Below are 25,144 nucleotides of genomic sequence, written 5' to 3'. Positions count from 1 at the left end.
TGACTGTGTTACAGCTGATTTCTATTTTATTCTATTAACTACAACAAAGTCTGAAAGCGGTATTTCCTTATTTTGTTCAACTTCAATTGGCTGATGACCTTGATTTTGTTCAGGTGAACTTTATGCATGCAACTGAATACCCTCTAGAGACAACGTGACTACTTCTTCCACAATCTGTTGATTGGCGTCAACCAATCAAAGGTCAAGAATACAAAATCGTTCAACCGTGAGCACTCATAGACTCTTTTCCCAGACGTTTTTTTTTTCAGCTGGACCTATACATTATAGTGGTGTATATGATCAATTTTCGCATTTATGTCACTCTCTCAGTACTAAACCTGCTGCAGCTTTATATCTGATTGCGTCAACTCTTGTGACGTAACGGGCTAGAGCAGCAGCGTGATACGGATTAAATAGATAAGCCCTATTCATACAAATTACAGGACAACCAAACCCCAATTGTTTACGATCTGCACAAAGAAGTAAATGTCTAGTGAGAAAATGGCGTGTAACGTACTTTACCCGATTCTTGTTTTCCTTAGCTTTCAATTCTCTGCTGTTGTAGGCTATAAACAACCTAACGTAATATTCATTTTGACAGATGACCAAGGGTATCGGGATGTCGGATACCACGGGGCGCTGTTCGATACCCCTGTAATGGATAAATTGGCTGCTGAAGGTGTGAAGTTAGAAAATTATTACGTTCAAACAAGATGTTCGCCCACCAGAAGTCAGCTGATGACCGGTCGATATCAGGTAACTATTTAATAAGCGCTACATCTAATTTTGATAGTCTTATAGTTTGTATTTTTATTAATAATTAGGCCATGTTTCATTGTATGTCTTTTTTTGCTGTTCTCCCTGTTCTGGTTCCAGTTTGTACGGTTCCTTTTTTTTACTGTTACATTCTTTCAAAGGACCTCATTGGAAACAAGTCCGTAGAAGACTTTTATGAGTTATCCTTGGCATCCTTCTTGTTTTATTCGGTCTTATGTCTCATGGTTTTTTATATATGCTCTTTTTAATTGTATGTCTATGATCTTTTATGTACCGATGCCGAAATAAATCAAATCAAAATCAGGTAAGATTAGTAGGCCTACAACTACTGCACGTGTTCAGATGATTTAAAAATCTGGCTTTAAAAGCCAGGTTATGTGTTATCTTGTGCAATCTTGGCCATTTTATGACCAACATTCAGAATTACTTGATTCTGCAGTGCAGTACCAGTCACACGAAGATAGTTATTCATAAACGTGAATATCAACCTGCCAAAGCATGCCAGTGTGGGTTATAGATTTTACCTGAAATAGTATTAATAATGTCCTAACCGAAACAGACAAACAAATGAACCTGCGAATAAGTATTCGATACTACAGTAAGATCATGGATTAACCCACGGGTCAGATGGAGCAAGTTTATTCCTTTTTTGGTGGTGTTTCATTATTTTTTCATCGACGCATTAAGACAGACAAACGATATTTTAGAATAACGTTTGGTTTTCTTTATTTAGATTCGTACAGGATTACAGCATGGCGTTTTCACAGATTCGATACCATCTTGCTTACCAACTGACGAAATAACTTTAGCTCAGAAGCTGAAAGAAGCTGGCTATTCTACTCACTTGGTAGGAAAATGGCATCTAGGTTACTATGACGAGGCATGCCTTCCAAATAACAGAGGTTTCGATTCTTTCTTGGGTAAATATTGATTTGCATAGTAATACCGCACCTTATAATTAACTGCTATTATAACATACCTCCTACCTGTCTTTTAATTGGACAATTGTGGATCACATGATAAAAAGTAAGTGTAAGAATCGGCCTCGAACCCATGCCGATATAAGTACGGTAAAACGCCTAAGGTTTAATCATGGAGCTATAAATTAATTTTATAGCTCCATGGTTTAATCGCTCGGCCATTTAACACGCTCAACAAGATTGTACCAGGAAACAACTCCCTGATTGTACTAAGAAATAAAATTATATCACAACTTTGAACTGTTTTATTTTAAAAAAGTGTGTTTTCTTTTCCATTGATGTTGCAAAATTAGTAGTTGTATTAGTGTAGTTTTAGTTTAAAAATAAGTTTTGTAATAGCTTTGAGTCAAATTTTATGTTTTTAGTTCATAATCAAATATGACAAATGTTTTAGTTTCAGTTTTTATTTTCTATTGTTTTTGTATTACATTTTGTATGTTTTGTATTTGTATGGACGCACCATCTACGCATGTGTACCACTGTTAAAATAGTGTTGTTCCAAATAAATATAATTTTTATTATTATTGTATTATTATATAATATTATTATATTATAATAATTGTAGTTACCCACCGAAAGAATAAACAATATTATGTCCGCTCGATTGACGTCCATTGGATTACAGCGGCATCGTAGTTTGCAGAATAGGATCTGTAAAACTGACGATCTAGTTCGCATGATTACCGTACCTCTGCTTTGCGAAGTGCAAATTGTGTAATAAAATGTATCCGAATCTGAGAAATAAAATATGGATATGCACATTACCGGATATAAATCAGGCCCGTAGCCAGGGGGGTTTTTATGGTTCGGGCGAACCCCCCCCCCCCCCCCTCCTTTACAGCGACCCACCCCCCCCCCCCCCAACCGACTGCGAACCCTCATCCCCGACATGCCCAATACCTCACCCTCATCTCTGAATCCTTCAAATACGTTCCCCACACAGTACAAAAGGTTATTCGTAAATTGAAAAATTCGTAAACTCGTTCTTGAATAACTCGATACATTTTTCGCTGTATGAGCGTACGTCGAGCGATACGTGTCTGTAAATTTCCAAGAGTTGCAAATGAATTGCCGATCCTGGTTCAGACCTATGGAGTTGTACGCCGCGTACAATACGAAAGCAAACGCCGCAGGTCTGAACCTTGAAATCCCTGGATGTAACATAATATTGACGCGTGTATCGTACTGATACAGTGAGCTGGTGCACGAACGATTCGTACAAAGGACACCGCCAGACAAACGCGTACCTATTGTTTAGATCACGGCATGCAGCAGCATGCATAAAGTAGGCCTATTCCGTAAATCTTCTAATTGTAACCCTGGGTTATTATTCTTTGATTGTTTTTTAAGGGTGGGTAACTATTAGAAGGGGGATTACTATTAGAGTAGTGGGTTACTATTACTCATCTTAAATTAGGCACCTGAAAATAGTAACCCACCTCAACTATTCCGGTCAGCAAATCATAGCAAAATAATAAAACAGTACGAATAAACAAATTTGTTTGAACTCTAACTTCATTTTATAAACTCAAAAACACTCAATCCTCCCCACTCCCGAGATCAATATGCATTATCTCCTTATTTTCAAAATACGGCTGCATCATAAACGACCAGTCTTCAATTCATAATGTAATTTTGTCAATAGTTTTTGTGACTCTAATATTAACCCCATGTGGGTTACTATTAGAGTAGTGGATTATTATTATAGATTGACTTATAAGGTGGGTTACTATTAGAAGGAGGGTTACTATTAGAGTGTGGGTTACTATTAGAAGATTTACGGTATAGCCTTCCGACGGACATAAAAAATGTGTGGCTATGAAGTATATAGTACGTGTATTATCATCATAGAGGATTATAGTGAATATTAATATATTACACTAGTAATATATTAATATATTACACTATAATATCTATGGTACCATGTACTGTAGTTTACATTATAGCATCTGTATCAATATCATCTATTTACATTGATTAATATTTAATTTCCTCAACAAATTACTGTTAATAAATATAGGTAGAGCTATAATAAGCATTGAATTTGCCTTCTCACACAAAGTTCATATTGAACTTGAAAACAAAATACTGAGTGAATGATCATAACAATCGGCGATTAAATAGTCCACGTGTGTGAGGAGGAGAAAAAAAGTACGAATACGATCGTTTTGCTTATTGGTAGCATGTTGCATGAGTGTCTTTTCCGACCAATTAGAGGTGCCATTTATCATGAATGTTATGTGCGAGAGAACCATTTCCGGCCATCTAGGGGTGTCATTTAACAAAATTCTCCCCCCTCAGGGGTGGGGGGGGGGGGGGAGTGGGGGGGGGGGGGGCGGTTTAGTGTCCCAAATACTTAGTGTCCGAAGCCCCCCTTGACAGATCCTGGCTACGGCCCTGTAAATATAATAATTACCATGGTGATGATAGCGATTAATTAATTGATTGTAAAAATGACAATTATTTTTTAAATATTTTAATATTTAAAAGATATTTAAAAATATCTTTTAAATAACGTGACACACTTCTGTTGAACACTCCATAACTTACTGTAATCAAACAAAACGTATGTTCTGTATAGGGTTGTATCTTGGTGTTGGCACTCACTATAGTCACAGATCCATACCACCACTGCTTGACGGCTACGACTTCCATCGAAACTACTTACCTGCATTTGAGTACAATGGTACATACTCTACTCACGTTTTTACTGACGAGGCCATAGACATAATAAAGAACAAAACGGAAGACAAGGTAACTACAACTATTACTACCCAACCCCACCCATGTCTATCTCTCATCAATGTAAAAGTCCAGGCCATTTACTTACAGTATTCATTTAAAAATGTAATAACATAATACTCATTTTTCCCAGCCTTTGTTTTTGTACCTGTCGTACCAAGCACCACATTCTCCACTCGAAGTACCAGATGAGTATAAAGAACCATTGCGCGGTATATTTACTGATGAAAACAGACTTTCTTATGCCGCAATGGTGAGTTGTTTAGATGAAGGCATTGGAAAGGTAAGTTGACATGTTACTCAAACTTATTCCTTATTAACACTGTTAGTATTTGACTCTTTGTAATAAGCGTCGCATTTTGTAATTTAAGGCTTATAATAATATTATAATTATGCTGTTGTAACACTTGTAATAAACTGACTAACTGCCGCAAGTTGTTTTGTTGTTTTTTTCCTGTAATGAATTAAACGATGTTGCGTACCGTATACAGTGGATGAATTACACAAGATGAATGTCATTTACAGTACGGTATTAGGCCTACTCATAATTGTGAGTTGGTTCTGCCTTCTACAGTTCTTTACCCATTCAGCATCTTGTTACTTTGTTCTGCTTTCTGACAGTTCTTTACCCATTCAGCATCTTGTTCTGCTGTCTGACAGTTTTTTACCCATTCAGCATCTTGTTACTTTGTTCTGCTGTTTGACAGTTCTTTACCCATTCAGCATCTTGTTACTTTGTTCTGCTGTCTGACAGTTCTTTATCTATTCAGCATCTTGTTTACTTTTTTCTGCTGTCTGACAGTTCTTTACACATTCAGCATCTTGTTTACTTTTTTATGCTGTCTGACAGTTCTTTACCCATTCAGCATCTTTTTACTTTGTTCTGCTGTCTGACAGTTCTTTTCTTTAAGAAAGAAATGGATGTATAAGTTCTTTATCAGTCTAATAATGAGATGCTATAGTGATTCCCTGTCAAGAATCACTATGAGTGTACTGTTCAATGATAATCTTAATGTCTGATGATCTTCCTTTCCTTAAGCCAGACTGTTAACAGCTTATCCAGGACATGGAAATAAACATTATCCCTCGATCTGTAATGTTACTATGTATCCCTCTTTCCAATCTTCCTTCCTAGAATATCAACCACTTAGTACGTCAGTTTGCTGGTGTCCTGTCGGGTCCTGTAGACTTCCCACATTCACGGAAGTGAGGGTAAGATATCTGTATGTACGATGATGTGTTTTGAAATCACATTTATTGTTTTGATTATTATGATATTTAAAAATTATATTATGATTTAATAATATTAATTAGGTCGTAGATGCATTGAAAGAAACTGGAATCTATGAAGATACTATCATAATATTTTCTAGTGGTGAGTATTACGTTGTTATCGCCTAATCCAAAGTTGGCAACATTTTTGTTTGATTTCGAAATAACAGAATAGATAATTTAAATAATAGATATTATCATTCTAGATAATGGTGGCGCTGTAGGAAGTCACGTTATACGAGGAGGCTCCGGTAATAACTGGCCATTACGTGGTTTCAAGTTCTCGCTGTTCGAAGGAGGTATCCGAGCTGTTGGATTTGTCCATAGTCCATTACTTTCGGGAAAAGTTAAGGGCACTATTAACAATGGACTGATCCACGTTAGTGATTGGTTTCCCACCATTGTTGAAGGTATAGCTGGATGGAACACAAACGGGACAAAACCACTGGATGGAATCAACCAGTGGAATACTATCAAGTATGATTCTTAAAACATTACAGTCATAATTCCCAAATTGACAATATTTAATGACATAATATTACTGGTATCTGGTGTGTGGGTTCAAAGGGTAGCTCAAAGTTCAAAGGGTAGCTCAACATTCAAAGGTTAGATCCAGGTTCAAAGGGTATAGGTCCAGGTTCAATTATCAATACAGGTTCAAAGGGTATAGGTCAAGGTTTAAATGGTCGATCCAGGTTCAAAAGGTAGATCCGGTTCAAATGATAGCTCCAGGTTCAAAGGGTAGCTCCAGTTCCGAAAGGTAGATGATGTTGTAGCCTGGTGGTTATGGTCATTGGCATTATAAAAAAAACAAAGGGTAGCTCCAGGTTCAAAAGTAGCTCCAGGTTCGAAGGGTAGATCCAGGTTCAAAGGGTAGCTCCGGGTTCAAAGGGTAGATCCAGGTTGAAAGGGTAGATCCAGGTTCAAAGGGTAGCTCCTGGTTCAAAGGGTAGATCCAGGTTCAAAGGGTAGCTCCAGGTTCGAAGGGTAGATCCGGGTTCAAAGGGTAGCTCCATGTTAAATGTAGGTCCAGGTTCAAAGGGTACCGGTAGTTCCATGTTCAACGGTTAGCCCCAGGTTCAAAGGGTAGATCCAGGTTCAACGGGTAGCTTCAGGTTCAAAGGGTAGCTCCCTGTTCAAAGTAAGTCCAGGTTCCGGTAGATCCAGACTCAAAGGGGTTAGCTTCAGGTCCAAAGGCTAGATCCAGGTTCAAAGGTTAACTCATGGTTTACATTTTCTATTGTTTTGCTGAAATAAGGGGGTTATTATTGTTGTTACAAAGCTTCAAATTTTACGACGGTTACGAAGGGTACCGGTAGTTCCAGGTTCAACGGTTAGCAGCCCCATGTTCAAAGGGTAGCTCCAGGTTCAAAGGGTAGCTCATGTTCAAAGTAGGTCCAGGTTCAAAGGGTAGCTCCATGTTCAAAGTAGGTCCAAGCTCAAGATCAATAAGTAGGGTTATTATTGTTATTACAAAGCTTCAAATTTTATAATAAATAAATATAAATTCTAAACCCAGGAGAGGTAGCCGTCGTAATTCAAAGGCTCCTTAACATCCACTTTTATGTGTTATTATTTATTTTGACAATCTCAATCAACAGGTACGGTACTTGTTCTAGTCGTCTTGAACTTTTGCACAACATCAATCCATTGAATGTAGTTTCTGGTGGTCGAGATTGGATTGTCGATATGAGCCTATTTAATGTCAGTATTGAGGCTGCAATACGATACAGAGACTGGAAGCTTTTGACTGGAAATACTGGTGAGTTTTGCAATGGTACTGAAATACCCGCCCCAGAAAAGCGGGTACCTCTCCCCAATCACACTCCTTTAGTTTAAAACTTCCACGGTCATATTGATACCTCTATCAAAAGTAGTCTGAAATCTTCCCATAATTCGGGTCATTTTTATACCTAATTACTAGACTCCCCAAATCAAAATCACTCCTCCATAACAGAGGTAGTTTCTCTCTCTTCCCCCGCCTATAGACACCCCCCCCCTCCCCCACCATAACTCTCTCTCCCCCGTTTCGAACACATAAATACAACAAGGCCATATACATGGCTCGGCTGCAGTCGCGTGCTCAAATTTGAGTTAGTGTTTACCGACCGGCCATCCGACCAACCGATAGTGAGCTGTAGAGTCTAAAAATAGTGTTGATGGAAAAAGAAACGAAACATTTTGGTTTCCTCTAATCGTGTCGGTCTAAATAATGATGTATTTTCCTTCTATTACCCCTTTAGTTTATTTTTTTACAGGACAAACAGGTTGGATAGCACCTCCCGATTCCGGCCTTACCACAATAAATGGGCAAAGTAGCCCTTCCGATCAAATTGTTTGGCTGTACAATATCAGGAAAGATCCACTTGAAATGAATGACCTGTCTGAAGCTTATCCTGCGGTTGTTAAGTTCTTATTAACTAAACTCTACAACTATCACAACCAGTCAGTACCTGTATTTTATCCAGATCCTCAGCCAGAACAAGCTGACCCATGCCTGAATGGAAATGATTGTGTCTTCGACCCATGGGAACCACTACCATAAAATAAATAATATACAAATACATAGGGATTAAAATAGAATTCATATCGTTATTATTATTATTTACCCATTGATTTTGACCAAATGAACGAATGACTATCTTGTATTTTAACTTCATTACTTTCCCACGAACACAAATCAACATTAGAATGAACTTTAACAAATTATTATACAATATGTTGTTGCCTATTAATATATCTAGACAAAAATAGGCCCTATGTTAATATTGACATCAACATTTTTATTCTCGTGTGTTATGGTGAATTAAAACTAATTTCTATTGAAATAAGAAATGTTACTTATTATATATGCAATAATATTACATTGTCTCCCCAAATCTTTATGAACATAACATAATAACATGTCAATTGTTTGGAAAAGTATTTATTTAATTTTAAAAAAAACAAACAAATATTACCATTATAGCGCACATTTCTATAAAAGCATGTCAAAAACGTATTATTAAATTGAACAAAATATGGAATTATCTTGAAGGCGTGTATATAGCTTTGATTATGTAATCTGCATTGCAATAACAAACAGTCTTGGTGGTATCTTAATATAGTTAAAGTTAAAACTATCCACAATATGTTTGATGGATTGCACGACGATGTTGAAATAAAGTTTGCGGTAGTTCTGTAATAAGAGAAACTCAAAAGTACATCTCAGAACACAATAACTATATATTATATTCATATTTCGAATTCATATTGTAAAATGCAATACATTAGTAAAACACAGTATAGGTAGGTCCGTGTAAGTCAAATATAAATAGGCGTCTTTAACTAAAAACCGCGTGAAATGGAGATCAGATGTTGCTGCCCAATGTTCTTTAGAGAAAACAGGAGGAACTAAGTCTAAGCTAAGTAAGTAACTAAAAACATGGAATTGTTTTTCAAACTGAAAAGTTTCCTTTAATACTGCATGTGGTGTCAAACAGATAGTTGATAATTTGTGTACTTCTGCGAGAAAAATACCTCCATTTGTTGTAGCAACCATTCATAGCAAAACAATTAGATTAACAACAAAATTGTTTTGATTTTTGATCCAACTTACGTTCAGTTTATAGTTTTCTTAGAAGTACTCTCTAGAAGTTTCATCAGCTCGTCTATATACGTCATTGCCATATGTAATGTATCATATTTAGACAGTTTCTGATTCCCTCCAAGTGATGGCAAAACTGCGCGAAGGTCGTCAAATGCCGTGTTCAGACAATCCATTCGACGACGCTCTCGTGCGTTCGCGGCCAGGCGACGGACAGGACTATTAGATGGACTTGTTGGTGCACACTGACGTTGGCATGACCAATCTTTGCAACATGACGAAAAGTTAACAGTTCGCTTAGCTTGACTTTTTCTTGCACCAACTCGTGATTTAGCAAATCTACTCAAAGTTCGTCGTCGAATTGTTAACGGTTTATCTATTACTTCGCTAGGTCTGACTACAAATGTAAACTTCTCCGTTTCTTGTCCATCACTCAAATCTATGCTCAGTTCGTTTTCCATGTCTTCAGATAAGGAATTTATCTTAGAATAATCAACTTTGTCGAGTTCTTTCTCAACGTCAGTTGTAAATCGAAGACACTTTTCTAGGATATGAACTATTTGAGAATGTCGATTTGTACCTGAACACTTGGTTTGGTCAAACATGATGCTTTCCTGGTTGTCATCTACCAACTGTTGCCGCTGTAGCGATCGTCTACCGTCTGTCGTATTATAATGTAGAACTCAACGAGCAATATTATTAATTTCATGTTAATCAGTATTACCTGTCACTAGTGCATCTAAATTTCTGATGACGTCACTTTTATATCAAGATAACCGAAGTAATTATTGCGCACAACGTAGTTTTAATCAACATAGAGAACATCTGTCGTTGAGTAGCCTAAACATAATTATTGTTAATGTTCAAGTTGAATTCAGCGGAAAGTGTGTATATAGAAATGATCCTTCGATCAAATCCACCTATCCACCGTGACACCCCCACCCCCAATTCATTCCTTATTTTGCTTTGTTTGGATGCAAGTATTAATTTTAGTTTTCCGCATAAAAAGAAAGCAATGCTCATACACACTTTTGACCACGTAGCATAATATAATTATAGCTAAAATAAACTGTGCACAAACAAAACATGTAATGGTATAAATATAGTATTGATATAAAAGGTAGGTGTGAATATGTGGTATGATAAAATTAGATCAGAGTTATTATTATAGATATTATTTTATTAGGTTAAATCATTAGAAAAACAAAATATTTAACTAGGAACTATCTAGGCTATCCATAATATTTCACGGGAAAAAATGGACCATGGTCTCTAATGGCCATATCGGGAGCGAAAATGTATGGAACAATGGAGCCTACAAGAAGATACGGTGCACAGTAGGCTATAGACATCATTCTGGTATAGAATATAATTGCTCTCTAGAAAAACCTAATGCCTAAATCCACTAAAAATGTTTATTTATCCACTTTGTCCAAACAAAATATTGCAGGCACTAGTTGGTGGAGACATACTCAGTAGACCTATTTAATCATTCTTAAATGTATTAAATTAATATTTTTATATAATTTTATAATAATATATTTAGACATTGGTAATTATCACATTGCCCCGCTCTCTGCACTAAAATATCCGCGTATTGACTTTGTAAGCAACGGGCTTTGTTTGCAAAATACAATTGGATTACACTGCAGTATTGAAGTAAGTTTGGATGAGAGTTAATGTATCTTGCGGCGCGGCTTAGTCGACGACTGGTGATCGCCTGTCGCCCCAGTGCTGCTTTGTTTTTCAAATAATTAATATAGATGCTATAGATAACCAGGGAGTTGCCCTGTCATGCGTTTGATCTGCATCATGCTTTACAAGATGCAAAGCATATACAAAATCTATAATTCCATCTATAACCAATCGATCTAAGTAGAAATTAACTTCGACCATGAACCTTTGGTTAATTAGTTATTTTAAAATGCATGTTTTATTCCATATCCACTGATACGGCTTAATATATTTGGTTGCAGGTGCCTCTGTCGTATCTTTATTATCATTTCTTTTTTGTGTTTTTCCTTTTTGTTGAATCCAATATCTGCGTACTTCTTCTTTATTGGTCCATAATTGGAATTAATTTAATTTCCTTTGACAATACACAATTATAAGCTACACATACCGGTACATTAGTTTAAAGCACAAAGTCCAATACATTATTTGAAGTCTTTCAAAGATATAAACATTGTTAAAAGGGAAACAATGTTGATACAAATAAAATAGACTCGAGTAAATACGAATTTCAATTTCATTTCATCTGTTAAAATGACTTTGTTTATAAGTTAATAGTAACTTCATTCGTCCACAAGTGGAACTTATGAATATTATGAATATATCAACGTTTTCTATATTTAGACCTTGGTAAAATAAGTACGTTTTAAAATTCAGCAACAATCACCTTGAATTTATTGTCGAAATTTAACGATCGTCTATAATATTTGCATTTAAAGAAAAAGCAAAATTGTTACTACAATTTCAATTTACTACATTTAATATTGTTATTTGAATTTATACATTAACAGGCATAGCAGAAATTCTAAACTCCGCCTCCTCCCTCCGATTCTAATAGTTTGACAGCTTACAGGTGTATTATTTGCAGGAAATCATCATGGACCCAGATACACGGGTTGTTCTTCACGCCGCCTGTGCGCCACATGCACTGATGTATTTATAGAAATATTTTATCTCGAATTGATATGTAATAAGAAAAACAATTTATTTTAATGTCTGGGATCCCATCCGCTAGTTAACCTATAATTGAGGTAATTATTCTGGTATCGTAAATCGCTATCTGTTCACTGCATTTACAAACAATACCACCTAACGCAACATGTAGCAGAACAGCGTATTGCCACGTGTTTTTACAAACTGACACGAGATTCGCCGCGTGCAGACAATATAAGATCAATTGTAGAAATGTAATTTTTCATTTCAGTTTTATTTTTAATATCAATCGTAGATACTTACGCAAATGTCTATTATTTCAATAAACAAGTAATGCTAACTTCATCTAAATCGTATATTAGGATTTGTAGCCTAATCGCCTTTGTTATTAAACAACAACGCCATAAAGAAGATGTAGATATTAAGAAATAAAAAAGATGCTAATGACTTATGAGATATGGTTGCCTAATAATTGCACCAGTAGTAATATATTTTAAAACTACTGTATATCAATCTAATCCACCTGGATAGGTCGTGAAACGTCGCTGTTTACTAAACAAGTCATGTAAGTCCAGTAGATTAGATTGATATCTTTCTAAAATTAAAGTTGTATTGTCCCCCAAAAACATGAAAAATGAAGATTAATAAATCTGACTTTTAAATAGGTCATTTTGTAGATTCAATCTCTTCCATAGAAAAAAAACCCCGAAAAATAATGTTTTCACTTATAAAATGACAATATAAACGATTAAATTCAACCAAAAACTGGCAGCCAATTTGACTATTTTTTTGCTTTAAATTACAGTTTTTTCAGGCAAATAATTTTTTTTCTGGCCCAATTTTTGGTCAAAGTGAATAACTATTTTGTAACAATAAAATGGCATATTCAACAAAAAAATTTTTACAAATTATTTTTTCAGGGGGACAATACATCTTTAATACTAGCTTTTAAAAACAACAAATTAAAAAAAAAGAACATTTGTACTTTTTAAGATGTAATTGGTATCTATATAATGAGGTTCATTACTGCTTTTTAATCACTTTTTAACATAATTTTTACCATTTAATTAATCTTATCTTTAAAATACCATTTCTTTATGAAGAAAAATAAATATAATACATAATAAAATCAAAATCACTATCTTATGTTGGCATTTTCCACACAAAAATAAATAAATAAAGTGTAATGGTATAGTGAATATTCTACTACACATAGATAAATCCACCATCAGAACTTTATATTTGAGAACTTATTTATTTTTTAATCATATGAGTGCATTTAATCAAAATTAAAAATAAACTCCACAGCAAACTTAAATTATAATTGAGAACAACTCATAAATCCATACAATCAAAACTTGTCTTTAGTTACATGGATATTTCCATACATTGATTAAAAAAGGAATAGTGATACTTACTACCTTATAAAACCATAAGCATGATATATCTCCATGATATAAATGTATTCAATATTGGTAAATATTTTGATATAAAAAACATAAGTTAATAAAAGTGGTTGTTTATTAAACAGGAGAAAAAAAGCTACAGGAAAATGTAGAGAAACCATAAACATTAATCACCATTAATACACTGCTGTTTTGCATTGAGAATTAGACTAAAGCTCTGACTACACCATCAAACTAGTTTGACAATAAAATGTGATGTGCTCAAATATGATAGTGATATGATGTCATCGTGTCCATCATATATGGACACATCACGTTTTCTGTTACATAAAGTTTGATAGTGCAAACAGAGCTTACTATACCAGATTTGATACACTAAATCAAATACTCTACCTCTGAGCGCTGTTGAACTGTGCGTGACTGTGTAAACTCAGATATAGAAAACTGTAAATACAGTATTTTGGGTAGTAGAAGTGTTGTAGCAATTAGCTCTACTTTTTTTTTGGCGAATAAGACACACAAAGCAGATGGCAGTGCACATTTTTTGGTTTTGAAAACCTCAAGATAATTCAACTATAATAAAACAATGAGAAAAGGCGTAAAAGTATATACAGTAACATTACTGATAGATAGATCATCTGTTTTTCTATCATAATTTTGATATTTAGTGGCAGTGTATGTCCACGAATTAGATGCTCTTTAACATTTGTTGAGATTAATTTTGCCTTCAACAACAATGCTTGCTTTTCCTGCCAAATCTACTCGAGTTTCTTTGACAGTCAACCGAACATTGCCTCCCCTTGCTGAACATTGTCTGGCTGTAAGAAAAAAACAAGAGTAAATATAAAACTATTTGTGATTTTAATTTGGACGATAATAAACTTTTCATTTCAATTTTTTTTACATAAACAACTATACAATTATTTGTGACGAGGCTGCCCTCTCTTTTACAATGAAACAACTCCTTTGCAGTCATGGTTGACACTCGCATGATTTTAAAGAACATTTCAGTTGGCTGTTGGTTTTAAATGGCTATGGTAGATTAATGTTTAAGTTTACGCTATTCCATATAGAATGATTCCAGATAATGGCCCGAAAAACTAGCCTAGGGATAGAAGGCTTGTCAATGAGAACTGAGCAGTTTGTCACAGACTGGTGGACATTTGGAGCTTATTTCTGTTGGTGTTCTTTTGAAAAAATGAGCTATAGTGCCATTTAATGCCATTAATCATAATTAAATGTATCAAATACCATAAAGACTGGTCTTGTTCAGTTGACGTGACCAATAACTGGCAAGTACTGTGTGCGCAGCTCCTAAATATATAAATAGTAAACAATATTAATTAATCAAAAGTTAATGTAAATTGTAAATAATTAAATAAAATTGTATACTTGCAAATGTAAACTGACCAGTTACTGGGTCTTCAGGTATTCCATTCCAAGGTGCAAAGTAACGCGAAATAAAATCAAATTGCTGATCATTGTCATCTGTAGCACCATTTTCATGGCTTCCTTTCAAAGTAATTATGACACCTTTAACAGGGCCATTAGGTTGCGCTTTCATCATGGCGGTTGTGTCAGGTTTTAGGTTCTCAAGGTCATTTCTGTTATAAATAATTAAAATTGTATGATAATAATTACATTACAATTAATACATTATTTGCATATTGAAGAGCATTTACATATAGAATGAAATGGCAAACAAATAAACAACATTAACACATGATGCTTTCCAACATAAGAGCATGTTTGCATTATTATGACATAAAAGAGCATTTCCATAATATTTGGAACAGTTTGCATGTCTACTATGTCGACATTTGTATGATCTAAAACGCTGACTGCTAAATTTGAGAACGTATTCAGTGACATATTACCAAGTAGACATATAACGTCATAAAGCTGTTATCACAATCATGGCGGAGAATGATCTTGCGATGACTTTTTTTAGTGGTTATTTTAAATATACTATTTTAATAATACAAGTTAGGTCCTATCACAGCCTTCATTCAGGGTATTTAGAATCTAGGCTAGGCATAATCTACCAAAACTACGCCTATACAGTACAGTCTGGCCTGGTCAATACACTTGCGTACCATCCGCCATTACATCATATGTTCAGTGTGTGTCAACATGACTGTCCACTTCAATATTTATATTTTTTTGGAAAACCAAATTAAGCTGACCTTGATAATGTATCTGGCAACCTTATAACAAGATCTCCAAATTGTAAAGTTGCAAATTGAAGGTCCTGTGGTATAATCTCACCAATACTCAACTAATAATTAAAAAACATTATTTAATTCAGTGAAAACAAAAGCAAAGAGGTACAGTGTACAAATAACCTAATTAAGGATACCTTGTGTATGAATCCTGTAACCGGATCAAAAGTTTGCAAGTTTTTTCTGAATATTCAACCTCTTTTATTAGTAAATCATCAACAACAATCTGAAGTTGTTTTAAAGATAAAAGTCATTTATGCAGGACTTTTAAGTAAAATAAATAAAAAATACTAACATCACAACTTAAAAGTTGTGATATTAGTATTTGTATAGCTCATTCAAACGAGAAAACTAAGTAAAAGATTAATTGAGGCATCAAACAGTCTCCAATTTTAAAATAATTTTATCTAGATTCAAAAGACATTCTTTTTTGTTGTTTTAATTAAAGAAAAAAAAAAATGTGAACAAATATAGTATTTAATGCAACAGTAATATGTAATATGTTATTTGTTAAAAACAAACCTTTATTAATTCTTTTACAGTAGATTCCTCCTATAAAATGTAAAAAATATAATAATAAGAAATGAATTATATGTTATGCAGAATGATTTATGCAAAACCATCGTCCCATACCTTATCTATGGAAGCCCATTTTGGGAAAAATTGATTTATATTTTAAGCGATTGCCACTTGTTTGTCTGTTGATCATGTAAGGGTTCAATGGAGTAGTTATTTAATATCATAATTAATTATAAATTGTTAATATTTTCATTCAGTCATTATAATAATAATAATAATAACTGGTACTTGATATAGCGCATTATGCTGAAAGCCTCAATGCGCTTTACAAAGACAGAAAATTTTGAAAAATTACAAATTAAAAAGGTGGGTTTTGAGGAGAGATTTGAAGACACTGGTGGAAGTAGCCTGACGGATTTCAATAGGCAACGCATTCCATAGAGAAACGGATGCCGAAGAAAATGAACGATTTCCATAAAACTTAGTGGAGGGATGAAATATATGGGCAAGAAGAGACTCAGATCGAGATCTCAGAGACCGCTTAGGAACATAAGGTTGAATAAGTTCAGAAATGAACTTAGATGAAGAATTATGAAGAGCTTTGAAAACAAAGAGCAGGATCTTGAATGTAATTCTTTGTGTTACCGGAAGCCAGTGAAGCTGTCTCAGCACAGGTGTGATATGTTGCCTTATGGGGCTTTGAACGACCAATCGGGCAGCTGTGTTCTGGACTCGCTGAATTTTAGAGATATCCTTTGCTGGTAAGCCATAAAGTAATGAGTTACAACAGTCTAGCCTTGATGTAACAAAGGCGTGAACAAGAATCTCAGTTGATCTTGAATCCAGGTACTTCCGAATGCTTCCAATTTTACGAATAGCGTGAAGCCCAGCTTTGCAGATGTTATGTACCTGATTGGACATACAAAGCGTTGAATCCATGACAACTCCAAGGTTTCTACAGGATGACGATGGTTGAATGAAAGAATTACCAATCTTAACAGAGGCAGTCCAACACGCAGGCTTAAAACGAGAAGAAAAATGAATAAGTTCTGTTTTAGCATCATTCATAACCAGGTTGTTAGATTGACACCATGCTCTGACTTCGGCAATACAGGATTCAAGTTTACTGACAGCAGAATTACGCTGATTAGGGTTGAAAGTGACATAAAGCTGAGTGTCATCAGCGTACGCCATACACTTCACATTGTGAGATTCAATAAGGTCAAGTAGTGGGGCGGTAAATAAAATAAACAGAAGAGGACCAACCACAGACCCTTGTGGAACACCAACTGTAAGCAGAGTCGGGTTCGACAAAACATCCTTGATGACAATGGACTGGGACCTATCATTTAGATATGATGCAAACCAATTATGACCAATTCCAGAGATACCGTAACGTGATGATAGACGATGTAATAACTGCTTATGGTTGATGGTGTCAAAAGCAGCACTGAAGTCTAAAAGGACCATAAGAACCTCATTATGGTTGTCAAGTGCAATGCTAATATCATTATGCACAAGAAGAAGTGCAGATTCTACACTATGGTTTGGACGATAGGCGGATTGTCTAGTGGCAAATAACCCATTTCTATTCAGATATGATTGCAGCTGACTGGACACAACCCTCTCAATAATTTTTCCAAGGAATGGAAGATTGGAAATGGGTCTGTAACTTGCAAATTCCTCAACATCCAAAGATGGCTTCTTTAACAATGGTGTTATGCAGGCATGTTTGAGTGAAGATGGAAAGATACCTGAGCTCAGTGAGGTGTTGACAACTTTTGTAAAGAAGGGAAGAAGGGTAGGAAGACAAGTCTTAAATAATTTAAGAGGAAGCGGATCCAGGGAGCAAGAGGTAATGGAGGCTGACTTAATGACATTAAGTAAATCATCAGCAGAGACAGGGTCAAAGGTATTGAAATTACTTTTACATGATTGAGATTCAACATAATGAGGGGAGGTTGATGAAAAAGTTCTGCAATATCTCTCAATCTTATTCTTAAAAAAGTCAGAGAATAGATTTGCAAGAGTTTTAGCATCATCATGAGCTGGAAGAGGACTAGAGATGGCAGTAGATGTTAACTTGTCAACAACACGGAATAACTTGCGTTGATCGCATCCTAATACCTCATCTTTGTGATACTCCGTCTTGGCCTTATAAAGATGTTCATTGTAGTTAGTGCACTGATTATGGTACAGTTGTTTGTCTACCATGAGACCAGATTTCAGCCACTTGCGCTCCAGACGTCGACGCTCCTGCTTCATTGAACGATGTTCACCTGTATACCAGGGTGCATGAGGGCGAAGCACAAGAGTGCGAAGCACAGGTGGAGAATGAGAATCTAATATTTTCTGTAACGACACATTATACCCCTTCACCATAGAATCAATGTCAGAGGCCAGGGAACATTGTGAGAGAGAATCAAGAACATCAGACTGGAATTTGACGATGTCTATGTTTTTGACATTTCGTGAAACTACTTGTGTTATGCTGGGCCCAGGACGATTAATGTTAACCTGACACTTAATGGCATGATGGTCCGAAGGCATACCATGTTGGATGGATATTTTGCTAAGCAGGTCAGATTCTTTGCGGGAGATAAGTAAATCTAAAGTATGGTTGGCGATGTGAGTTGGGTCATGGATGTGCTGATATAAATCGAATGTCTCAAGAGTGTTGAGGAACAATACAGCATCCCTGTTGTTAGAATTATCAACATGAAAGTTAAAATCGCCTAAAATGACTAACTTGGAGGAGTTCACACTTAATGATTCTAGTAAAGAAGAAAATTCATTAATGAACATAGATGAGGTTAATTTGTTTTTGGCATTTGGAGGAACCCTATAGACAACCACAAGCTGAAAAGAGGAAGAAAAAGAAGCCAAAGTAATCTTTGAGCATTCCATGGATTTGAAAGGAGGAGACTCGCAACAATGTATCTGAATACCATCACGAACAATGACTGCAATGCCACCACCCCGGCCATGAGTCCGAGGGGTATGAACAACATTGTAGTTAGGCAGTGTTGTTTTTATATCAGCAATGGTGCGATCATCTCTACTATCACCCGTCAGCCATGTCTCCACAACAGCCAGTATATCAAGATGATTATCAATGATAAAATCACAGAGCGCAGTTGATTTGTTCTTGGCCCTAATAGATCTGGCATTCCATGTGGCTAAGTTAATCTTAGCACCCGAGTGACTGGGCAGGCGATGGCTGATGGTGGTGGGGTAGCATAAGTTGGTAAAGTTGACACCACGACCTGCTTTAGGTAAAGAATGCTGGGTAGAAAGAACAGGTATAGGTTTCCGAATAGTAACTCTTTTACCAGCCCTACAGCCACGGTATGATCTGAAAATACCGCATTCTTTCAACACCTGATATGTAGAGGGGGAAATCCATTGTCTACGACAATTTCGAAGTTGTAGTAGCGTACCCCTACTATACACACGCAAGTCAAAGGTAGATACAGGGCTAGGCCCAGTATAGAGAGATGGATAGACACCAAAGGAATTAATGGGGCTAGGCCTAGGCCAGCATAGCACGGATGCTAGTCAAGTCGCCCCATCGCAAAGTCGCCCCATACAAAGTCGCCCCTTACACAGTCGCCCCATCGCAAAGTCGCCCCAAAACAAAGTCGCCCCGACACAGTCGCCCCATCGCAAAGTCGCCCCATCGCAAAGTCGCCCCAACGCAAAGTCGCCCCATCGCAAAGTCGCCCCATCACAAAGTCGCCCTATCGCAAAGTCGCCCCAAAACGTTAAAAAATAGTTTACAAGTGCGTAAAATGTCGCAATGATACACAAAATAACACGGAACGTGTATGCATAAAAGGGGAAGCCCCGCCATGTAGTCTCAGGTTACACGATCGGCACGCACCCCCATCATCAGAGAGGAAACCCCGACTAATCACTCCGCGGTCGCACTAACGTGCTAGCTTACCAGAGGGAAACCCCCGTAATTACTCCGCCGTTGTCGCACTACAACGCACCATCTGAAGATGGGGAAACCCCGCCGGAGTTTTACGATGATATCAGTCGCGTTCGAAATCGGTCGCGTTTAATTTTGGTCGCGATAAAATAATGTTATACGATCTAGATTATTTTTACTTTGGTCGATGAATATTTATTATTATTATTAGGCCTATATTAATAATTGATTTTTGTTTTTATTTTACAGGTCAGTATGATGAGAAAGATGTGTGCCTTAAAAAAATGACAATTTGTAAACATAGTTTAAGATTATAGTATTATAATTATTTAAATGTGAAAGTCGTCAAAGTCGCTCATTTTACAGGTCAGTATGATGAGAAAGATGTGTGCCTTAAAAAAATGACAATTTGTAAACATAGTTTAAGATTATAGTATTATAATTATTTAAATGTGAAAAAATATTTTATAGGAAACGTAGGCTGCGTCTGTGTCTTTTATTTTATATGCAACAAATTACGTAAAACAATTTATTTATAAACATTCAGTTTACTATTATATACATAGTATTACAATGAACATTGATTCTAAGCCTGGAAAGGCAATCCCATCATTATATCCATTATAAAATTGCATCATATTACCACTATATGTCGTAAATGATGACGTGCGTGTGTGTATTCGTCGTACGTCCGTGTACGTATTATTCCGTGCCTCTTCACTGTCTTGTTTAATTTAAAATTAAATATACACCCGATATGAGGATATTTATTAGGCATATGATAATTAGAATGTTCTAAAACCAAAAGGGTTGAAAAGAATTTCTTCAGTAAAATGATCATTGTGCTGTTGAATAAAAGGCGACTCGCCATCTGAAACATTCTCTGAAACCAATCGGAGCTGCGCCTTCTGGTATCTGTTTCCTCACAGCTGCTACGTCTTTCTGCTGACCGTCGGGGATTCCCCTTTTTAAAAAACACGCACACGATACTGTACGATGGTTTTTCCATGGTCAAAATGTAGCGTTTTAAATTTTACTAAAATACCTGCATGTAAAACAATCATATCGGCGATGAAATTTTTTTTTTTTTTCTTCATTTTGAAAAGTCATTATAAAATTAAGACACATAACTTGTCAATAAATGCAAAATGATCAATAAGTAGCCTATAACACTCATTGTCTTACAACACTGTTATTGTTTTAACTACTGTAAATCTATACGAAGGCCTACTACACATTTATACATTTATTATATTATCCTAAAAATGAGCTGGTATCCACGCGTAGGTTGAAGAAAGATTCGTAATTGTGGCTCTGGTAACTAATTTTCAAATCATATTAAATTAACATTTTAAACTATAAATCAGGGATAATCTTTTTAGAACTTTCAAACAAGGGACTATATTTCTTTAATGATTTTTAAAAAGCACATCACTCCATTAAAACCTGTAAAATAAAAATTAAAACACAAATTATGTATATAAGTAGGATAAACATTATAATGTATACGACATTTAGCGCGACCAAAGTAACAACGCAATCGATATCAAACGCAACCGACTACAGCGTACTACACTAGCGGCGGCGCTTCATAATCATACCGAAATAAAACCGTGGGCGACTTTGCGATGGGGCGACCTTGCGATGGGGCGACTTTGCGTTGGGGCGACTTTGCGTTGGGGCGACTTTGTAATGGGGCGACTTTGCGATGGGGCGACTGTGCCGGGGCGACTTTGTTTTGGGGCGACTTTGCGATGGGGCGACTTTGTATTGGGCGACTTTGTATGAGGCGACTTTGCGATGGGGCGACTTGACTGGATCCCCATAGCACAGGGCTAGGCCTAATGTTTACATCAGGTTGAGGGGGCCAAAAGGGCTTACCAACAGTGAACCATTCAGAACAAGTAGGCTGTACTCCACCAGTTTGAAGCCTACAAAAATCACTACTAAAAACACTAAAATGAGAAGCAGAAGTGAAATATTGAGGAAAATAAGTCATCTTCTGGATTCAATGTTGAAACAATTACATTGAATCAATAAAAATATGGTCAAAAAAGTGGAAATTAATTAAAATTTCCAGGAGCAATGTAAAGGCAGCTATAGCACACAGCTCAGCGCCAATTATAGATATATTGTCCCCCTAAAAAAATATTTTTTTTAATTTTTTTGTTGAATATGTTATTTTAATGTCACATAATAGTTATTCACTCTCACAAAAAATTGGGTCTGAAAAAAATTTATTTACCTGAGAAAAATGTTATTTAAAGCAAAAAATGGTCAAATTGTCTGGAAGACAATGAGTTTTTGGGTAATTTTGTCTTTTTATAGGTGAAATAATTTTTTTCCCGCGTTTTTTTTCTTATGGAAGTGAACAACTTCATTAAAACTGCAAAATGGCCTATTCAAAGTCCGATTTTAAAAATCTTTATTTTTCATGATTTTGGGGGACAATACATCTTTAACACCAGAGGATATCATTAATTAAAAAGAAGATAATTAATTAGCACAACAAACCTGTGGAACTGTTGGGTACATGGGAAAGTTCATTACTAAATCCTCATGACATGTTTTTACCATCAGTTGGCCACTTCTGGTGTGGAAGGTTAACTGTTCATTAACGTTACCTGTAAAATAAAAAAACAATAATAATAAATATAAAACAATAAATCTTAAATTTGTGACAACATAGGACATAACACTGTTTTAAAATAATACTGTAGGTAATGTAAGCTACTTATAATGAAATTGTAAGGCAGACGGATAGTGATGTATTCTATAAACGAGAACCTGTTTTTCCTGCATATCGCAAAATAAACCAGTTATTTAAAAAATAGACTGGCAGCATTTCTACCTTAAAATTACCCAAAATGCAATGTGATAAGGTAGTCATATTTTCAAGACACTACACTACAACTGTCAATCAAACAAATAAATGCCGTTCTGACCCACAATCGGCATTACAGTAAACCTTAAAATTTGTCCTGTTTCTGCTGCCATGAATTATTTCTGGATAAATATTTATAAGATGGGTATAGTATGGGGAGGGGGGGGGGGGGGTGGGTGGAAGGGCATAACAAATTATAGAATCATACTGCAATGTAAAGAGCTTTATACTTTATTTGGCAGTTGAGTCAGAAGGTTTTTAAACCAAACAGTATAGTATGATTGTTAGGTAAAAAACAAATAACATAAAAGTACTCATCAAGAGTGGCTTCTTGCGATCTGTTTTGATAATAATTATGTTCTTTATGTAAAAGTACTTACATTTCTTCTCAAATATTACTGCTGACGTTGCCATAGTAGCATGTCCACATAGATTTACTTCATTGGTAGGTGTAAACCATCGTAGATTGAAATTAGAACCTGAGATCAATTTGTTAAATTAGTTCAATAATTGTCCCTGAATTTATATATTAAAGTAAAAGCTACATCAACACATTTTTCTGTTTCACGGAATGGAAGCACCAGTTCATTCCTTATATAATTTTCCATATTATTTAAAGATGTATTGTCCCTTTGACTAATTTCGAAAAAAGTGGGTCATTTTGAAGTATCATAATAGTTATTAACTTTCACCAAAAATTAGTAAAAAAAAAAATTTTTAACCGAAATACAGACATTTTTTTGACTTCCAGTCAAAGTTTTCGATCAAAACATATCTCATAATGCAACGCGCTTGTTTTGGCTACTCTGTATGCATAATCATAAAACTTCCTCGCGATCTGTGTGAAAACACCTTCTCAACCGCGACGAGTTGTAAACAATCCTAATTAGCATCATGTATAATGCATACTTGTGCTGTTTTTCCAGACGAAATGTAATCAAATTAATTTACCTGTTAATTACGTAAACTTGTTGTTTTTGGCTCAAATTTTCGACTTAAAGTGAATACCTTTAATATTACTTTGATATGGCCAATTTAAATTTAGAATATTTTTTTTTTCATTTTTTGTGTTTCAAGGGACAATGCATCTTTAACAAATGATGTAATCTATTGTTCTGTAAGACGGAAAACATAGCTCTAATAAAAATTCAGTCAAACCTGTTTGAAAATTATCAGTTTGATTAACGGGAGATACAAATGCTGTTTCTGATTGTTTCATTTCTTGTGCAATCTGAAGCATTTGAACATCACTCAAAATCTAGTGTTTAAAGTTAATAATTAAAAACAAATAATGTTATTTGATATGATCGATTACTGTATATGATATCCTAAATTAATAAATATATTAATTACATTTAAATAAAGTTAACATAATATGCCTGATAATATTATAATTATAAACGATGTTTACAAATTTGAAAATCACACATCTTAATTCTTATTTAGAAAGACCTGTCAAATAAAATTTGTAAAAAGAATTAATATATTACGCCTAGACCTAATTAAAATTGACCAAAAATCGACCAAAAAAATAACCACACAGTACAGACCCGGTAAAATAAATAATCTATGCTATTGCTGGCTTCAAATAATATTAATTAAAATATAAATGCCGAAAATGCACTCCATGATCCATACAAAATGGCCCGACAGCAATAAAACGCGACCGATATCATCAAAAGGGATCCATCAAAAGCATAGTACGATTATGTATGATTTATCGCAACAAAAATTAAACGCGACCGAATAATCGTAAACGCTGGAAGTAGAGGCCCAATGCCACTATAATAGGGCTGGGCAGGGCTAGCTAGGCCTAGTTAGGCCCCAGCCTAGCCTTTTAATTCAATAGTAAGTAGGCCTAGCTAAAATACGGGCCTTCATAATGGCCGAATACAAAGTTGATCCTAATAAAGACTTACCTCATTTTGTAACAAGCATACTGCTGCAGGATTTCCTTGAAACTGTTTTGCTGCGAAGGCATCAACTAAAAATATTGGAAGAGAAATATTGGCGTTTGTTGAAACCACTGCCATCATAATCGACGACGAGACTACCTCTATCAGCCAGTTAGGGGGAATTCCCTTCCTCGTGTCCACGTGACCACCGTTTATTAAATTGTTGAAGAACCGGATATACAGGAAAATACGTCACTTTAACG

General features: G+C 35.5%; 3 protein-coding genes across 5 annotated transcripts; 1 reads left to right on the top strand and 2 right to left on the bottom strand.

Moving 5' to 3' along the window:
- Positions 1–348: 348 nt before the first annotated feature.
- LOC144845521 (arylsulfatase J-like) lies at positions 349–8,689 on the top strand. 2 transcript variants are annotated; one of them, XM_078702911.1, is made up of 9 exons: positions 351–493; positions 602–756; positions 1,511–1,697; positions 4,339–4,511; positions 4,633–4,782; positions 5,814–5,874; positions 5,978–6,248; positions 7,373–7,533; positions 8,030–8,686. In XM_078702911.1, the coding sequence occupies exons 1-9, from the start codon at positions 487–489 to the stop codon at positions 8,314–8,316; spliced, it is 1,452 nt and encodes a 483-aa protein (XP_078559037.1). In that variant the 5' UTR covers positions 351–486; the 3' UTR covers positions 8,317–8,686. The 2 variants fall into 2 exon arrangements, with proteins under 2 accessions (XP_078559036.1, XP_078559037.1); XM_078702910.1 differs by having other exon boundaries at positions 349–756; positions 8,030–8,689.
- Positions 8,690–9,263: 574 nt separating this feature from the next.
- LOC144845602 (uncharacterized) lies at positions 9,264–10,200 on the bottom strand. The gene has a single exon (XM_078703032.1). It carries the CDS (start codon positions 9,960–9,962, stop codon positions 9,372–9,374), a length of 591 nt encoding a protein of 196 aa, XP_078559158.1. The 5' UTR covers positions 9,963–10,200; the 3' UTR covers positions 9,264–9,371.
- Positions 10,201–12,205: 2,005 nt separating this feature from the next.
- LOC144845898 (phenazine biosynthesis-like domain-containing protein) lies at positions 12,206–25,039 on the bottom strand. Of its 2 annotated transcripts, none has more exons than XM_078703402.1 (9): positions 24,906–25,039; positions 24,145–24,244; positions 23,367–23,465; positions 22,617–22,726; positions 16,172–16,201; positions 15,614–15,705; positions 14,838–15,031; positions 14,679–14,741; positions 12,206–14,245 (listed from the first exon to the last, which is right to left on the bottom strand). In XM_078703402.1, the coding sequence occupies exons 1-9, from the start codon at positions 25,020–25,022 to the stop codon at positions 14,127–14,129; spliced, it is 924 nt and encodes a 307-aa protein (XP_078559528.1). In that variant the 5' UTR covers positions 25,023–25,039; the 3' UTR covers positions 12,206–14,126. The 2 variants fall into 2 exon arrangements, with proteins under 2 accessions (XP_078559528.1, XP_078559529.1); XM_078703403.1 differs by lacking the exon at positions 15,614–15,705 and adding an exon at positions 15,787–15,875 and having other exon boundaries at positions 12,210–14,245.
- Between the last annotated feature and the right edge of the window lie 105 nt (positions 25,040–25,144).

Source organism: Antedon bifida, chromosome 6 (assembly GCF_963402885.1).
Source record: "Antedon bifida chromosome 6, ecAntBifi1.1, whole genome shotgun sequence".
In the NCBI taxonomy this organism is placed as follows: Eukaryota; Metazoa; Echinodermata; class Crinoidea; order Comatulida; family Antedonidae; genus Antedon; species Antedon bifida.
This window is presented reverse-complemented; position numbering and strand designations above follow the sequence as displayed.

Coding starts and splice junctions, on each gene's coding strand:
- LOC144845521 (XM_078702910.1), top strand. CDS start 487: ATGTCTAGTGAGAAAATGGCGTGTAACGTACTTTACCCGATTCTTGTT. Junction 757..1,510: donor TGATGACCGGTCGATATCAG/GTAACTATTTAA, acceptor TTCTTTATTTAG/ATTCGTACAGGATTACAGCA. Junction 7,534..8,029: donor GCTTTTGACTGGAAATACTG/GTGAGTTTTGCA, acceptor ATTTTTTTACAG/GACAAACAGGTTGGATAGCA.
- LOC144845602 (XM_078703032.1), bottom strand. CDS start 9,962: ATGTTTGACCAAACCAAGTGTTCAGGTACAAATCGACATTCTCAAATA.
- LOC144845898 (XM_078703402.1), bottom strand. CDS start 25,022: ATGATGGCAGTGGTTTCAACAAACGCCAATATTTCTCTTCCAATATTT. Junction 15,706..16,171: donor CTGTAAAAGAATTAATAAAG/GTTTGTTTTTAA, acceptor TTTAATTATTAG/TTGAGTATTGGTGAGATTAT. Junction 15,032..15,613: donor TTGCCAGATACATTATCAAG/GTCAGCTTAATT, acceptor TATTTATAACAG/AAATGACCTTGAGAACCTAA.